The 19,510-nt window shown below is 36.9% G+C and overlaps 1 protein-coding gene across 3 annotated transcripts in view; it reads right to left on the bottom strand.

The window, feature by feature from the left end:
* Window positions 1–19,510, bottom strand: part of PDS5B (PDS5 cohesin associated factor B) — a 194,594-nt gene that overhangs the window by 8,650 nt on the left and 166,434 nt on the right. For 2 of the 3 annotated variants that reach the window (XM_049778744.1, XM_049778746.1), the window contains exons 26-31: window positions 18,555–18,669; window positions 16,088–16,220; window positions 15,739–15,858; window positions 14,995–15,057; window positions 14,275–14,420; window positions 9,589–9,697 (exon numbers count right to left, since the gene is read on the bottom strand). In XM_049778744.1, coding sequence (XP_049634701.1) covers window positions 9,589–9,697; window positions 14,275–14,420; window positions 14,995–15,057; window positions 15,739–15,858; window positions 16,088–16,220; window positions 18,555–18,669 — 686 coding nt within the window. The remainder of the gene's footprint in view (window positions 1–9,588; window positions 9,698–14,274; window positions 14,421–14,994; window positions 15,058–15,738; window positions 15,859–16,087; window positions 16,221–18,554; window positions 18,670–19,510) is intronic. The other variant, XM_049778745.1, reaches the window with a different exon arrangement.

Genomic DNA, 19,510 nt, shown 5'->3' with positions numbered 1-19,510 from the left:
GAAAAATCCCTGAACACTGCCATGTATGGCAAAAATAAAAGTGAAATGCATTATTCAATGAGAGCAGTTTTCAACCTAGAGTTCACCACCCAGAATCTCTTTCATTTATATGGAATGGAGGGATAAAAATATTCTCAGACAAAAAAGAACTGTTAACTTTCACAATAACCAAAATGATTAAATTAACTACTAAAAGGTCACTTATATAAACTAAATAACCAATTGTAGAAGCAAAAACCCTACACAGTATGTTAAAAAGCACAGAGTAAAGAGTTACTAGATCAGGAAACAAAACCCATCAATTTGCTGCATATAAGACGCACATTAAAAATCTCAAGATATACGCCAGCCCAGTGGGGCCCGACTGTGAGAAAATGTGAGTGCTGCCTGTGTGTGTGTTTGTCTCCTGTCCTGTCTCCTACACCTCTTGGGAGTGGGCCAAAAAGGGCCCAAAAAATTCACTCTCCCAGAGGCTCCAGAAGAGCTCCGCTTCGCTAAGTGGCTGTGTGCAACAAGAAGAAAGAAAAACAATCACACTAAGAACTGAGGAGGATCACTGAAACCCAGCATCTCTCTCCAGACTCTTCTCTGCTGCGTGCTTACACCTAAGATTTGATCTCTGTGAGGCTTCATCCACGGAGGGCTCACCTTCCTTGGAGGTAAGTCGACCCACCCAGAAAGGGCAGAGCCAGAGGAGCCTGGCCGCACACATCATTTAGCCAATGAATAACACCACAACATGTAGAAAAACACACAATACAAGTGTGACAATGGGGAAACAACACAGGCCAGCATCAGATATAGAGAATGAAGATGACAATTCTGATGACCAGAAAATGGCCAACCAACTAATCAGTCTCTCAGATAAGGAGTTTAGACAAGAAATATGAAAGATGCTCAAAGAACTCAAAAAAAACAAACAAACCATGGATTGAGTTGAACAAAACACTAATAAGAAGCAATAAAATATGAAGACAGAAATCACAAAACTCCAAACTGAAATAACAGGTCAAATAACAGGCCTGAAAAACTCAGTAGACGAATTGAATGGCAAAATGGATACGCTCTCCAACAGGCTAACAGAAGCTGAGAATAGAATTGGTGCTGTGGAGGATGAGATAAATAACAACTCCATACAGCGGGAGAGAATGGAAAAAAAAGTTAAAGCAAATGAACAGACAATGGAAAAATTAATCAAATAATGGGAACAGATGAAAATGGAAGTCTATGATAAGCTCAACAGAAACAACTTCAGAATCATTGAAGTCCCAGAGACCCAGGAAGAAAATTTCCAGGAAGAATCAATGGTCAAGAACAGCACTAAAGAGAAACTTCCAGAGCTAAAGAATATATGCAATCAAATTCTGCATGCCCGAAGAGTACCAACAAAAAGAGATCCCAGAAAAAAAATACCCCAAGACACATCCTAGTCACAACGACAAATCCCACAGATAGAGACAGATATCTGAAAGCAGCAAGATCAAAAAGGGAAATTACATTCAAGGGAACATCCTTGAGATGTACAGCAGGCCTGTCACCAGAAATATTCAAGGCCAGAAAGCAGTGGTGAAAGATAGTGACAAAACCTGAAAGTGAGCTTTGCTGGGTACAGTATTCTAGGCGAAGCATTTATTTCATTGATTGCATTCCAAATAGCTTTTATGAAGCCAACATCACCTTGATACCTAAACCAGACGAAAAAAGAAAATTACAGACTAATATCGCTGATGAATGCAGATGCAAAGATCCTCAACAAAATCCTGGCAAATAAGATTCAATGCCTCACTAAGAAGATCATCCACTAAGATCAAGTAGGTTTCATCCCAGGAATGCAAGGATGGTTTAACATCCGTAAATCTATCAACATAATGCACAACATCAACAACAAGAAAAATAAAAATCACATGATCATATCAATAGATGCAGAGAAAGCATTTGATAAGGTCCAACACGCATTCTTAATCAAAATTCTCAGCAAGATGGGAATGAAAGAAACCTTTCTCAATCTAGTTAAGGTCATCTACCACAAGCCAGTGTCAAATATTATCCTCAATGGAAAAAAAAACTATGAGCCTTCCCTCTAAATTCTGGCACAAGACAAGGCTGTCCTCTCTCACCACTCCTATTCAACACAGCACTGGAAGTACTCGCTATAGCGATTAGGCAAGAAAAAGATATCAAGGGAATCCAGATAGAAAAAGAAGAAGTCAAGCTCTCACTGTTTGCAGATGACATGATACTCTACCTAGAAAACCCTAAAGTCTCTACGAAAAAGCTTCTAGAAATAATAGACTCATATAGCAATGTGGCAGGCTACAAAATTAACACACAAAAATCAATGGCTTTTCTATACACCAATAGTAATAAGGAAGAAATGGACATTAAGAAAACAACCCCATTCATAACAGTGCCACACAAACTCAAATATCTTGGAATCAACTTGACTAAAAATGTGAAGGACCTATACAAAGAAAACTATAAAACTCTGCTCCAAGAAATAAGAGAGGACACGTGGAAATGGAAACACATACTCTAATGGATTGGCACGATTAACATCATCAAAATGGCAATACTCCCCAAAGCACTGTACAGATTTAATGTGATCCCTCTAAAGATACCCACGACATTCTTCAAAGAAGTGGATCAGGCACTTTTGGAATTCATTTGGAATAAACACCCTAGAATAGCTAAAGCAATCATTGGGAAAAAGAATATGGGAGGAATTACTTTCCCCAACTTTAAACTTTACTACAAAGCCATAGTTATCAAAACAGCATGGTATTGGAATAAAGACAGGCCCTCAGATCAGTGGAATAGACTTGAATACTCAGAGAATGTTCCCCAGACATACAATCACCTAATTTTTGATAAAGGAGCAAGAAATCCTAAATGGAGCAAAGAAAGCCTCTTCAGCAAGTGGTGTTGGCACAATTGGCTAGCCACTTGCAAAAAATTGAAGTTAGACCCCCAGCTAACATCATGTACGAAGGTAAAATCCAAATGGATGAAAGACCTCGATATCACACCCGAAACCATAAGATATATAGAACAACACGTAGGCAAAACACTCCAGGACATTGAGACTACAGGCATCTTCAAGGAGAAAATTGCACTCTCCAAGCAAGTGAAAGCAGAGATTAACAGATGGGAATATATAAAGCTGAGAAGCTTCTGCACCTCAAAGGAAAATAGCGCCCCGGATACAAGAGCCCCCCACTGAGTGGCAGGAACTATTCACCCAATACCCATATGACAAGGAGCTAATCTCCAAAATATACAAGGCACTGACAGAAATTTACAAGAAGAAAACATCTAATCCCATCAAAAAATGGGGAGAAGAAATGAACAGACACTTTGACAAAGAAATACAAATGGCCAAAAGACACATGAAAAAATGCTCCACATCACTAATCATCAGGGAGATGCAAATCAAAACAACTATGAGGTACCACCTCACACCCCAGAGATTGGCACACATCACAAAGAATGAGAACAAACAGTGTTGGCAGGGATGTGGAGAGAAAGGAACTCTTATGCATTGCTGGTGGGAATGCCGTCTAGATCAACCTCTATGGAAAGTGATATGGAGATGCCTCCAAAAACTGGAAATAGAGCTCCCATATGATCCAGCTATACCACTCCTAGGAATATACCCTAGGGTCACAAAAATACAATATAAAAATCTCTTCCTTACACCTATATTCATTGCAGCACTATTTACCATAGCAAGATTCTGGAAATAAGCAAGATGTCCTTCAATAGACCAATGGCTAAAGAAACTGTGGTACATATACACAATGGAATATTATGCAGCTGTCAGGAAAGATGAAGTCATGAAATTTTCCTATACATGAATGTACATGGAATCTATTATGCTGAGTGAAATAAGCCAGAGAGAGGAAAAAAAAAACGCAGAATGGTCTCACTCATCTATGGGTTTTCAGAAAAATGAAAGACATTCATTCTTGCAATAATAATTTTCAGACACAAAAGAGAGAATGGCTGGAAGTTACAGCTCACCTCATGAAGCTCACCACAAACAAGGATGAGTTTAGTTAGAGAAATAACTACATTGTGAACTATTCTAATATGAGGGCAATAGTAAGCCTGTCTAAAAGCCTGTCTAGAGTACAGGTGGGGGTTGGGTGGGGAGGAGGAAGATTTGGGACACTGGTGAGGGGAATGTTGCACTGGTCATGGGTGGTGTTCTTTACATGACTGAAACCCAAATACAATCATGTATGTAATCAAGGTGTTTAAATAAAATATAAAAAAAAAATCTAAGGATATGGGACCAGAGATAGCACAGTGGTGTTTGCCTTGCAAGCAGCAGATCCAGAAACTAAGGTGGTTGGTTCGAATTCCGGTGTTCCATATGGTCCCCAGTGCCTGCCAGGAGCTATTTCTGAGTAGATAGCTAGGAGTAACCCCTGAACACCGTCGGGTGTGAGCCAAAAAACAAAATAAAACAAAACAAAAAAAATTTCAGGATAGACAGGCTCAGAGTAAAAGAATGGAAAACAATTACTCAAGCCACTGGAAAAGAAAAAAAGAGCTGGAACAGCCATACCTATATCAGACAAAATTGTATTCCACCTCAAGTAATTAGAGACAAGGAATCACCCTCAAGAAGGTAGACAGGCACTATTTATTGATCAGGGAAATAATAGACCAAGAAGTACTAACTTTAATCATCATGTACCATATTTTTCGCTCTATCTCCCCCCTCCCCAATGTATCTTATGGAGCGAATGCTGCCTGGACTTGAAGCCTGAGTGCAGGGGAGGAGAGCATCTATAAACTAGGTGCATCTAATGGTTAAGTGCATCTTAGTGAAAAATTCAGTTCTTACCAAAAGTTGGGTGAGCACAGTTTATCAGGCTTTTGCTCACAAACCTAGAGAAGTACATGAATGGAAACATGAGTAATGGGAGATTTCAACATGTCATTCTCACTACTGGACAGATCCACTAAGAAGATTATCAGTAAGAACTTAAGAGTCCTAAATGACAAACTAGAAGAGTGGGAACTAATGGATTTATACCGGGCCTTACATCCTCAAAAAAGCTGAATACTTGTTCTCTAGTGCATATGGAACATTCTCCGGAGCAGATCACATTTTAAGACCTAAGTCTAGTTACAAAAATTAACAAATGCAAAAATCATGCAAAGCTTCCTATCAGACCACAACATCAGAGATGAAGGCTAATTATAAAAGAAGATGTAGAGAAACTCTAACACCAGGAGACTGAACAACATGATGTATTTAATAACAGCTGGATCAAAGAGAAAATCAAGGAAGAAATAAAGAGAATCTCTGAAACTAATGATAATGAAGAAGCAAGTTACCAAAATCTAAAAGACACAACAAAAGTGGTAATTGGGGGGAAACTCAAGAGATAATGGCCTACATAAAGAAAGAAGAAAAAGATCAAGAATCTAAAGGCATATCTAAAATATCTAGTAAACCAACAACAAAGGAGCTGAAACACTAGTAGAGAAAAAGAAACAATAAAAAACAAGATAGAAATCAACAATACAGAAACGAAGGTTTTTGAGCCATAGCCAGTGGTACTCAGGGTTTACTCCTGGTTCTACACTCAGAAATTGTTCCTGGCAGGGTTGGGGGACCATATGGTGCCAGGGCATACTAACTTTTAGGGGAGCTCAGCCCACTAGATGTATCCTCAGATTTTCCTGGTGGGGAGAACTGAAATAACCCCCACGGGGTTCCTCAAAAGGCCTGCTGTGGATGCCTTTTTTCCCCTGCGTGGATGGTTGAGGAATTTCCGTAGAGATGCTTGACATTACATTTTCGATCATTATTTGGCTATCTCTCCTTTGTAAATCTCAGGCAAAATTGTGGCCTTCTATCAAAAAATTTGGCTCAGAAATTCCAGCAAAGATTACGAAGAGAACCCCTTTTTCTGGATAATATTTAGAAGCTATAAGAGAAAGACAATGTTTTTTCTTTTTCAAATATGTCCTTGGATCTGAACTTTCTGGTTATCAAGGGCGAAGCCAGAAAGCAGACCCTGGGCTATTGATTCTGCTCAGAAAATAGGAAAACACATTTTAGGGGATTCAGCTCCTTCCTTTACTTGACCCCAAAAACAATAGAGCCCAGCTCAGGAAGATCAAGTTTCTAGATATTTCTTACTTCCTCCTAACCCTTGTTTTGCATTTGAGGATGGTAGTTAAAAGCTGCCCTGAGTGTTACCTTTTCTTTTGCATTTAACTTGGCCTTGTTATTGTAAACACTCTTCTCTGCACCTGTGACTGGCTTACCCTTATAAAAACCCGTTTGGAAAATAAACTTGTTGCACTCTTGCCAAGAGATATGTTGACCCTACATGCTCTGTGTGTGGCCATCAATTTTTCAATATTTTTCCATATGCCGTCCTAGGCAACTCACTCTCCCTGAAGCGGATTCACCGAAATCCCACTAGCGCTGCAAGACAGAAGCCGCTTGCAGCAATATGGGATATCTTGAGTAAGAACCAGGTTGTCTCGTGCAAGGCAAACATGCTACTGAGCTATCACTCTAACCCAATATAGAAACCAAAAAAACAATACAACAATTCATTGATTCGTTGTATCAAAAGAATAAACAAGATAGATAACCAAGGAAGACTCAAAAAGGAAAATAATATTGTCAGGGCAGGAGCAAAAAAAAAAAAAAATCAGATCGGGGTCAGAGCAATAGCAGAGGGAATAGGTAATTTGCTTTTCATGCAGTTGACCTGGGGTTCAGTTCCAGCAATCCACATGCCCCCCAAGCCATCCAGGAGTAATTTCTGAGCATAGAGCCTGGATAACTCCTGAGCACCACCAAATGTGGCCCAAACCCATAAGCAAATCATGTAAGAAATGAAAGTGAGAAAATTACAATGAAACCCCAAAGATACAAGATGCCATGAGAGTTTACTATGAATAACTTTATTCTGTTAAGCTAGAAAACCTAAAAGAAATGGACAGATTTCCAGAAACATAATCTCCCAAAACTTAATGAAAAGAAAATAGCCTAAATAGGTCAATCACAAGCAAGGAAATTGAGACAGTATTTATAAATCTCCCCAAGTGGCCATGGGGAGATTAACATCCCCAAAAATCTGAAAAACCTCATCAGGGGCCAGAGAGATAGCCGGGAGGTAAGGCATTTGCCTTGCATGCAGAAGGACCGTGGTTCGAATCCTGACACTCCATAAGGTCCCCTGAGTTTGCTAGGAGTGATTTCTGAGCAGAGAGAACCAGGAGAAACCCGAGCGCTGGCGCATGTGACCCCCCCCCCAAAAAAAACCAAAAACAAACAAAAAGAAAAACTTCATCAAAAAATGAGAGGAAATTAATAGACACCCCTATGAGGAGACCAGCAGATGACCAATAGGCACAAGAAAAAAATGCTCAGCATCACTTATCATTAGGGAAATCCAAATCAAGATGACAAATTGGTTTTATCTTGTTTAAAAAATGGGTTGTAAGATGAAGTTCAAAAAAATTTTCCTACTTCCTCATACCCCATATATTTACATTTCAAGTTTCTTTTATTTTATACTCAGTGGTGGCGCAAACAGTAGTAGAGGTAGAGCATTTGCCTTGCATGCAGGAGACCGTTGGTTTTAATCCCGGCATCCCATATGGTCCCCCGAGCCTGCCAGGAGCAATTTCTGAGTGTAGAGCCAGGAGTAACCCCTGAGCACTGCCGAGTATGACACAGACACCACCAAAAAAAAAAAAAAGACATGATTGAAAAAAGTGCCATTTCTTTCATGCAGGTATGACATCTTTTCTCTAAATTTTCCTTATTCCTCGAAAGGTTTCCCTACATTTTTAAAGATATATTCAGACCAATCTAATTAACTATCTTATATTTCTTATAGATTATTATGATCAAATTATACTTTTTTTCACAAGCAAAATCTTTTTTCAGCTTTCATGCTAGATTCAGTGTTCCAACTGATTATTTTTGTTAAATATACAAACAATAAAAACTTTATTGATATTTTCACGTGTCTTCCCAAATTAACCAAGCATTCTGAAAAATTTAAATAATAGTTTATAATAAAACAAGTTTAAATTAATTTAATAAGAACTAAACTAAATGTAACTTAAATAACAACCTTGAAGGTGCCTTTAACTTCAGTGTCATGGGAATTCTGCCTATTTTTTCTCTATGTGCCTTATGGATTAGGTCTGATATCAAGGTTTTTATAAGTCCATTTTGACTTGATAGGTGATATATCAAGGTCTTTAACTTATTTTTATTTGACTTTGGTGCCTGGTGTTAGAAGTCTGAGCTTTTGTATTTTGCTGATTAGTTTTTACCAACACCATCTGTTGAAGCAGTTTTCCATGCTCCACTTCAAATGTTTATTGATCTTTTATTGAAGATGAACTAATCATATACCTGATGGTCTGTTTCAGAATATTCTACTCCATTCCATTGATCTAAGGGTCTGTCTTTATTCTAGTACCATGGTGTTTTAATTAATACTGCTTTGTAGTAGTTTGAATGATCAATCTAATATGAAGAATAAAGAAACATAATAGTGGACTAATGAATAACCAATGAAAACAATGAAAACAAAGACCCTGGGGCCGGGAAGGTGGCGCTAGAGGTAAGGTGTCTGCCTTACAAGCGCTAGACAAGGAACGGACCGCGGTTCGATCCCCCGGCGTCCCATCTGGTCCCCCCAAGCCAGGGGTGATTTCTGAGCACATAGCCAGGAGTAACCCCTGAGCATCAAACGGGTGTGGCCCAAAAAACAAAAACAAAAAAGTTTAAAAAAAAAAAAAAAAAAAAAACCAAAGACCCTGTGAACCAGTATTCAGTAGAAAACAAGTTCCTTGGGTAAGAATAGAGGATGGGAGGAGGGGGGATACCTACAGAAGAAAAAGGCATTTAACCAAGAGGAGGTGATGCTGAAAGGTAATAAAGTATTATGTTTGAAATCCTACCTGCAATTATACTGTAAACTGCAGTGCAAAAATTTATAAAAATAAAAAATATATATGTATATAAAGTGTCTCTTGTATAAGCAGATTGGTTGAGGGGGATAGAACACAATACGAGCACTAGTGATTAGAGTTGACACTGGTGGTGGGATTGGTGTTTGAAATATATACCTAGAACTCAACTATCAGTAACGCTGTAAATTGAGGTCCTTATTTTTTTTAATCTTAATTAAATAAAATTAAAAACTAAATGAAAAGGAAAAATGAGAAAAGACAAGAGAAGCATAAGCAAATCTAGAACTAAGGCCAGAGAGATAGCACAATAGTGTTTGCCATGCACTCAGCCAACCCGGGTTTGATTCCAAGCATCCCATATGAGCCTGGCAGAAGTAATCCCTAAGGGCAGAATCAGAGAAATACTGGGTTTGGCAAACAAACAAAAAACCTAGACCTGGAAGAGAAATAAAATTTCAATATACTTCAATTATATGGTGCAAGGTATAAATTCAAATTTGTGATTAAAACTATAAAAAATTAAAAAAAATAAAATGTCATATTTGAGCAAGTCTCAGTAAGAATTATTTATACAGTAAAATTATTGAAATCATTATAAAATCAAACCAAATATCTCACCCTTACAAGATCAGAGTCGTCTCCTCTCTTGTCATTTTTCTTCCCAGGCAAAGGTGAAGACATTGTGTAATCTTCATTTTCACTATGATCCATTTCAGAACTATCAAGCCTTTTAATACAGATATTTATAATTGTCACTACAAATAATCTTAAAAGCTTTTTTGGTTCCATACTATACTCTTCAAACTTATGAGCTAGAACTGCAAATCATCTTTTTAAAGTCAGTTTTCTTATACTATATTTAGAAACAACTCAATAAGTAATGACAAAGCACATTTAACTTAAAAATAAGGGACAGGGCAAAGAAATGTCTAGACCAAGGGTCTCAAACTCAATTTACCTGGGGGCTGCAGGAGGCAAAGTCAGAATGAGGCACGGCCGCATAAGGAATTTCACACACAAAAAAAGTCCTCAAACGTCATTATTAACAGTTTTAATTATTTCTTCTGAACATGAATAGAACATTGAGTGAAGATCATGAACAGTTCTTCTGAACATGGCATCTTTTGCCTATTCGTTGCTGCCACAGACTTGACAGCACTTCTCACAAATGTGAACCACATTTGGCTTTAGAGAGGAAGCAGTTGAGACCCTCAGTATGGCTTGAAGATAGATGATCATCATTAAGTCTAGACCTGTACTTTGACTTATTAAAGTTCAATGTGGAAAATAACTTTTCACACAAATATGTGCTCCCAAAAAGGCACATGGTGCGCTTGAACATTCAGGAAAGCTCAGGGAAGCTGGGGGGCAATTCTCTCAAAAATTGCCCATGCATGTCTGCTTTTTCACTAATCTTCCTGAATTTGGCTTTGAGATCAGAGTTGCATTGCAGGTCAATGAGCTCCATTTGAAGCACAGGAGGGGCATCTTGCATATCAAAGGAAAAGGGGTCCACAAAAATTTGGAAAGTGGCTCTGTGCTTTTTGAAATCTGTGATCAAATTCCTTCTCTAGCTTAAAAATAGCATCAACATATATCTCACCACTAAATGGTATGCCTGCATCCACAAATTCCTTGCATGCTGGAAAATGGCAAAGGTTTGAGAGAGCTGGGATTTCCAGAACACAAGTTTTGTGGAGAATGCTCTCACGTTGTCATAGGCAGCACTGGTAAGCTACCCCAGGCCTTGTAACATCTTGTTTAGTACATTCAGCTTATGTGTGATGTCAACAAGAAAAGCTAAGTCCATGAGCCATTTGTGATCACTCAACTCAGAAACAGCATTCCCATCCTTCTCCATGAAGGCTTTTACTTCTCTCAACTCAAAAAAATTTTTCAGGACATTTCCCCTGCTAAGCCAACATATCTCATATGTAAAATAGAGCACATCTCCATATTCTGACTCCATTTCCTCTAAAAAAGCACAGAATCTCCTGTGCTTTCAGCCCCTGGATTCGATTTGGTTGATGCATTTCACAACAACAGACATCACATTGTCACACGGCAGGCATTTACTGAAAAAGGTCTCTGATGGATAATGCAGTGAAGAGCAATGGCCTTCTCTACATCCTCCTCTTCAAGTTTTTTTTGAACAAGTGCCACTAGTTCATTTTTCCTCCCTGTCATCAATGGCGCTCCATCGGTTTTTATTCCAACAAATCTCTTCCATGGCAAACCTGCATTCTCAGTGGCATCATACAGATGCCAAAATATCTCATTAGCGGTGGTCTGGCTATGCATTGGAATTATTGTGAGTAGCTCCTCTGTCAATTCAAAATTGCAATCAACACCACGGACATAAATTGTGAGCTGCACAGTGTCTGTTATATCTGTGCCCTCGTTAAGAGCAACTGAGTATGCATCAAAACATTTGGCTTTCTCACACAATTGATGATAAATGTCACTTGACATGTCAGAAATGCACTCTGCCACAGTGTTGGCATAAAGGCTTATTTTGCTAAATTGACCTTTCTTTTCCGGACATATAATACTTGCAGCCTGTAACATGCATTTTTCTTTCTTTTTTTAACAAACTCTCCTTCTGTGAATGGTTTCCCTGCCTTAGCAATCATCTCACTAACCATGTAACTAGCTTTGACTGATGCAACATTCTCTTTGGTTGCTTTCTTGAAGAAATCTTGTTGCCTCATTAGACATGCTTTAAGACTGGCAACCCGCTTGGCTCTCTCATTTCCTTGATATTTTGCACATTCCTCAGCATGTTTAGTTGAATAATTGTGTTTCAAGTTGTATTCCTTGTACACTGCAACTTTCTCTGAGCAAATAAGACATGTGAGGATGCCCCTGTGCTCAACAAAGAAATATTGCGTCTCCCACTTTTCCTGAAATTGTATGTGCTCGTCATTAATCTTTCTCTACACTGCAGGTTTTGATGAAGTCATGATGAAGGTATGACAAAATCTAATTCTGTAATACACTTCTCTCCCTTAGGCCTCCGATAATGCAAGGAACTGTGGGCAGGAGCAGCGGAAATGACATCTGCGCTAGGTGCAAAGTATTCGCAATTATTTGCTTACCAAATATTCGCAATAAAAAAATCACATTAGTAAAAAAAAAAAAAAATCGCAAAAATTCGCATTAAACATTTGCATTCCCCGAACTACTCGGGGTATGCGAATGTTTAATACAATTTTTTTCTTACTAATGCAATTTTATTGTGAATAATTGCGAATACTGAGATATCTGAAGGCCGGCTGCGGGCCACAAAATGTGGTACGGAGGGCCACAAACGGCCACGGGTCGCGAGTTTGAGACCCCTGGTCTAGACCATATACTTTGCCTGTGGATACCCCTGGTTCAATCTTCAGCATGTTCCCAGCAGCACTGGACTGGATAGTTGCTCTTAAGCACCATACCGGGAGTAACCCTCAGGCCTAGCAGGGTATGACACCAAAATAAACAAATTACAAATTTAATGTTTTCCTTATACTGTTTTAAAACAAATTTAATTCTGCAATGGGAAAATAAGGCAAATTAAGATTTTCATTGTTAGCAAGTAAAATGATCTATCACACTATCCTCACTATTTCCTGCTTCTCCCCCATAACTCCTATAGACCACATTTTCTTCTCTCTGGTATTTAACACCTTGTAATACTAAAGATATTATGTTTATTATCTGCTACCTTCCCTGTAAGAATATAAGCATGAATCTTTTGTCAACATTAAACTGTCAGTAGACCAAGTTTGGATCACACCTAAAATAGAGTAGGTACTCAAAAATGAATTCATAGCACCACAAGACTTCATGTGCTGAATATAAAGACACAGCCTTCTGTCCTAGATATGCTTATCCTAAATGATTTCAAAAATTCTTTACATATATTAGTGAATCTAGATTTTAATTTCTGGCTACACAAAGCTACTCTGCATTCTCTAGATTCCCATATCCAACTGACTGCCAAATATTTCCTTTAAGTTGCTAATAGCTTTCTATCCCCAGCCCTTTAATGCAGATCCGGGAATGACCCCTGAACAGAGCCCATGTGGCAAAGAAAACCAAAAACAAATTAACACTTATAAAATAAAAATAACTAAAATAAAAAACACTTAGGTGTCAGTCACTAATATGCCTTAATACAGACAGCTAGAACAAATAAAAGCTACCAGTGTGGCTTGTCTTATATTTCTATACTGCTATAAATCATTTAACAATTTATTCAATACAATAAAATTAACTAACATATTTTAGAATGTTCCTACTGACTGGTTATCAACCATGCAAAAATCAGCATAGTCTTTCATATAATAACAGCAAAATTAATACACAGTGACTGTTCAGACCTGCTAAGATTTTTCTAACAAATAATACACTAAGTCCTATGCTAAGATCAGAGAAACTTCTTCAAGTTATTTTTCTTCTTTTCCTTCCTAAAATGAAAATAGAATCACCTTTAGAGCACCATTGGAAATACACTGGGAGGGGTTACTTGGGGATCACACCTGGTGATGCTCAAGAGTTACTCATGGCTCTGTATTCAGGACCCAACCATGCTTGAGATCAAAACTGGGTTCGCTGCGTGCAAGCAAGTGCCCCTTACCTGCTGTATAATCACTCCAGCTCCCAAGATATGTTTGTTTGTTTAGGGGGGGCACACCTGGTGGTTCTCAAGGGTTACGCCTGGCTCTATGCTCAGAAAATGATGCTGGCAGGCTTGGGGGACCATATGGGATGCCGGGGATTGAACGCAGGTTGGTCACGTGCAAAATAAATGCCCTACCAAACTGTGATATTACTCCAACTCCTCAAGACACATTTTTTAAACAAATATTTATATATGTACACAATGAACAGAAATCCAAACCAAATAGTATCTTATTATTTCCATACTAGATTATCAAATACACTGGTAAAGATGGTGTGTAGTCCTCCAAAATTTTTCTATACATAAGCAAATGAGAATATAAATCTTTTTAAAACTCAAAGATACTTTAACACTATTCTGTTCTTTGTTATTTCGCTCAATAATGTATTGTAAAACTCTTCTATTAGTACCACATTTTTTATTTTAAAATAAATCATACCTCACATTTTAAACTATGTATTTCATTTCAAAGATGAATCATAATTTAACAGTTTTATAAATGAATACTAGGCATTTAGTATGGAAACTAGTCAGATTAGCCCAATAGGGATAAAAGGGAGTGCCTAGCTGCACTAACAAGGATCTTGTCCTCTGTTTTATCTCTCTAGCTCAAAATATGGTATTTCTTAGGTACTTACCTCCCTTTTATTCTCCCAGGAGAGCTTGGGTTTGAGCTGCTACTTGCATTGCTTACAGTTTCCATTCGTGACGATTTTGTTTGAGACTGTTTGCCTGCTGATGAAAGTGGCTTATTAACAGCTCCTAGGACATTGGTTGCTTTGGGCTGAAAAGAAAAAGGCATCTCTATTTCTATCTGATTAAAGCTAAAGAGAAGCTTACATGTAAAGAACTAGCATCTTTGTCAAGGCATATGTGTATAAAACATGAAAAATGTGCCTATCCTTAAATAAAATGATTATAAATTGTCACTGGCACAAAACAATTAAACAATATCAGTTAAACCTCTTCATTAATAGAGGAAAGGGCTTACATAAAAAATGGTAATAAAGTGGAATGTAAAAGCAATAATAAAAACAGGTTATTAGGAACTTGCTATTTAAAAACGACATGTCTTACTTTTGATATTTTAATCACATAATCACAATGTTATAATAGGGCAAAATATTTAATAATCAAGGTCTCTATTATAAGGACTATGATTTTATTATAAGCTAAAAAAGCAAGTAACATTTCTCAGTTTGATTCTAAAAAATAAGATTTCTTAAATAAGATTTCTTACAGACTTAGTATAAAGATATCCATTAATTTTATTTTCTTTGAGAAAATTTTAAACAAATAAAAATATATCAAAGTTAAATAAACAACTACATAAAACTACAAGAATTTTCAAAACATACTTTTCCAGGAGTGAAAAATGACTTCATTTCTGGAGGCAAATAATTTTTGGTGTTACTGAAATTCTATAAACAAAGGAAAAAGATGGAGTCAGTGAGTACTGAAATACTATTTCAGAGGCGATTTGAAGTCAATCGAACATAATAATAGCTTTTGCTTTAGTGTACCTTATACATGCACACAAATTTACTTACCTGTATTTTCCTTTCAGAAGAGTGATCATTAACTCAAAGACCTATATGTCTGATTATATTTTTCCCTGAGTTCTTAGACTAGTATAAAATTCTGAACACCAACTCTAGGTCAGAGTCTTACAAAATTTTTATACCTTCAGCAGAGAATCACCATTCTAGATAACTAATCTTTCAATCTTGCATACTTCAGTTTGGCCATTTTGTTTTCTTCACTTTTTTTTGGGGGGGGGGGGCCACACTTGGTGGTGCTCAGGGGTTACTCCTGGCTGTCTGCTCAGAAATAGCTCCTGGCAGGCACGGGGGACCATATGGGACACCGGGATTCGAACCAACCACCTTTGGTCCTGGATCGAATGCCTGCAAGGCAAATGCCGCTGTGCTATCTCTCCGGGCCCTTCTTCACATTTTTAAAACTAATGGCTACCTTTTCATGACATTCATATGGGTCAACTCTTGGCAAAGATCCTTCTATGTCTTCCCATAATCATTATGGCATAATGTAATACTAAGAATATATTTTATGTCGATGTACACAAATTCTAAAATAATTACCTTATCAGGTTGAGTGAAAAAACGAGCTGGTAGCACTGGATCTTTAGGAGATTCTAAGCTGTAAGTGGTGCTCTTTGACATGATGATGTTCATGGCTACATCACACACAGTGTACAGTTTCTGCAATAATATTAGAAACATAATTAGTTCCTTAAACTGGTATCCATCAGTATGTCCTTTTTATAGTATTATAAGTTTAAATGCCTAATTATCATTTTGTTTAAGGATAAAAAAATTTTCATGATTCTGTACTAAAAGAAATGACTTATGCTTTTTATAGTAATAACATAATCAACACTCAAAATGCTTAAATAGAAATGGAATCAATTATTTATAAAGAATTACATACTTCATTCATTTTTGCATCATCTGGTCCTTGGGCATCCTTTGTTTGCTTAATATTTTCCACCATCTTTCTGATAAATGCATGGCTGTTATTTTCATTTTTTGCCATTAATATTTCTAAAACAAACCAAAGGCATCTAAAACCAAGAGGAAAAAGAAATAGCTAGTTATAAATGAAATACTTTAAAATATAGAAATATAATTAAATCTAGGAAGGAAAATATTTATGAAGCTGTAAAGCCCTTGCATAGAGTCACCCCTTGTTCAATCCATGTCATCCCATAAAGTTCACTAAACACTACCAGAAATGATATATGAGCATAAAGCCAGGAGTAGTCCCTGTACATCATAGGGTATGGCCACACACACACACACACACACACACACACACACACACACACACACACACACACACACACACACACACACACACACACACACACTCTATACATAGAGAAATAACTTATAATACAAATACTATCACAAAGAAACTTAGGAATACCTCAGCAATAAAAGTGCTTGCAAATTCAATCCCTGGGCTGGATCAATGTGATCCATCCAGCATGTTTGTTTCGCACCTCCTACAGCGTAACAGAGCATGATCTTTGACGATTAAATATGTACAAGCAATGCATCTAAAATGTACATGCACTACAGCCAAAGACTAAACTTAGCAACAAAAATGGGAATGACCCCTGGTGAGTAGGTAGCCAAGGACAGCAGTTAAGTGCATACATAACCCAAGAGCACCACAACACAGTGCAGATGCACTGCAACCAAATGTGTGCCTTCAAGAGAAGGGGATGTAGAAAGTGTATACTTAATCCCTAGATATGACAGATATTGAAGACTACCCAAAGGAATTACTAGACAAAAGATAAAGTGAAGAGTGACTATAGCTATAACCAAAAATCTTCAAGATATAACAAATCTTTCTAAGTAAGTCAGAAAATTTTCATCAGTAAATCAGAAAGGAAAAACTCATGATTGACAAGTGCAGCACATATTGTATTTGCTAAAAAAAGAAAAAAAAAGAAAAATCAAGTTATTTTCTACAGCTCAATTTTAAAGTTGGTTACACGAAACTTGATTCAACAAATGCCCATGAGGACCCTGTCTTTATATGACAAAGACTTTAAGGAACAGAGTTATAGCAGAGAAGAAAAGCAATGGAAGAAAAAAAAGAGCAATATGGTGTGCTCCTTGAATGTCCCACTCCTGCTGGAATGAGTTGACTTTAGTTTTTTGAAATAAAGGTTTGGTTTAAGCTTAAAAAAAAGAGCAGTATGAAGGTGTCATATTCGAAGGGAAAATAAGACTCTTTAAGTAGCTCAGTATAGGGTAAATTCTGGAGTGGATTGATGACAAAATTGAGATTACTTACTATTGCACTGGAAATTTTCAGAATTATATGGCAAATTCCAAATAATATTTTGGTCTTCAAGACCAATGTTTTCTAAGAAAATTAACTAAAATTTTTCATTAGTTATAACCATTCTTATTCAAAATTCATTTAAACAAAAAAACTGAAAAGTATGGCAAAAAAAGTTTTCACCTTCTTTCCTAATCCTAAGAAGGTATCTGTAATTTAATTTTATTCTGAAACATCTCAAATGTTTCTAAAATATATCAAAGAATTAAAAAAATGAGAGCTGAATGGTGCCAAAGAAATAGTACTATACAAGCCCTTGCCCTTTACACAGCTGACTGGGTACAATCCCTAGCCGTCTTATATGGTTCACCAATCACTCCAGGAGTAATTCCTGAGTTCAAAGCCAGAGTTAATGCTTACGCACCACTGGGAGTGGCAAAAAAAAAAAAAAAAAAAAATCAAGATCTATTTTCCTTTTCAAATATTAATATTTAAAATATTAACTTAAGGGTTTGTTCAAAACTGTAAAGCCAGCCTTTATTATAACAGAATAATAGCCATGGTCTTAAGCTAATTTAAAGACTTCATTATCAATCTTCATTATTCCTAAGTCCTGTCAGGACCTGGGTTTGATCCCTGGCATCCCATATGGTCCCCTGAGCCTGCCAGGAGAAATTTCTGAATGCAGAGCCAGGAGTAACCCCTGAGAACCACAGGGTGTGGCCCCAAAACAAAACAAAACAAAACAGAAAGATAGAAAATGAGTAGTAAGTGAAGGACAGTACTAAATCACCTCATGAGAAAATCTATCCTGTTTCAGAATAAAGTAGGAAATAAGAACTGGGATGAAAAGATGTTAATGAACTTATTCAAGAAAAAAGAAATGCCAGACTGGTAAAGAAACAGAACAATAAGAGAATTATAATAAAGTGAGTTACGGGAAGTTATCAGAAATAAAATATAGAGAAATGGTAAGAGAAAAAAAAAAAAAAAAGAAAATCTAAGGGGAACAAGCCTCAAAGCTAATTATAACCAAGATTCCATTACCAAAAGTAAGGTGAAATTTTTCAATATGAAAATGGAAAAAGAATGACTTTACTCTTTAACATCTTTGAGTTGTTCAATATCCTGTACTTTGACATAATCTGGGTCATGTGCCAAGAGATGAATTGTATATGGAACAACATACTCTGGTAGAAGAGACAATAATTTTTCTGAAAAAGAAAACAAAAATACAGGTTAAAAAAACACATTCTCTTGTTCCCTCTATTTCCTATATCTCAACAGAACATAGTATGGCTAGAGTAATTAAATAAATAAATATCCAGCATTAAAATATATACTAAATTGAATAAATACTTATTTACATATTAATTATACCCAATATTAAAATACCGGGGAAAATACTAAAATACCTATGTATGCATGTAGACACGACGTACTAAGGCTACAAAAGTGAATACTAGTTTTCAAATATACATGGGGAAGTGACCAAAACTATTTTCAAGACCAGAAAATATATATGATCAATTTTTCTTGGTATCATGAGCAACCATACATTTAACTCTCTTGAATTGGCTTCTAAGCAAAATTAAAAAAGAAATGAAATAGTCTTTGAGAGTCAGCATAGGAAAAAATAGGAAGTAAAGGCTGGTAATATTTATAAACAGCAGAAAATCATAACAAGTAAGGAACTGTAACTCACAATCTATTTTGTGAGATAATTTTAATAGTCAAGTGGGAATGATGAGAGTAGGTCAGAGACAAAGGAATATTTATCACAGGGAGGTAGATATACATATAGCACTTGAAATAATACAAGATAGAAATTGGGGGCTGGAGTGATAGTACAGCAGATAGGGTATTTGCCTTACATGCAGCCGACTGGGTTCAATCCCTAGCATCCCATATGCTCCCCCAAGCATCATCAGAAATGATACATGTGCAGAGCCAAGAGCAACTCACTGGGCACCGCTAGGTGCAGCCCAAAAACAAAACAAAAATTTGAGAAATGGCATTCAAAATATGTAAAGGAGTGAGAGAGGGAAAGAAAGA

The sequence above is a fragment of the Suncus etruscus genome, chromosome 8, assembly GCF_024139225.1.
Source record: "Suncus etruscus isolate mSunEtr1 chromosome 8, mSunEtr1.pri.cur, whole genome shotgun sequence".
Lineage (NCBI taxonomy): Eukaryota > Metazoa > Chordata > Mammalia > Eulipotyphla > Soricidae > Suncus > Suncus etruscus.
The sequence above is the reverse complement of the archived record's forward strand: the minus strand, read 5'-3'. Positions and strand labels throughout refer to the sequence as shown.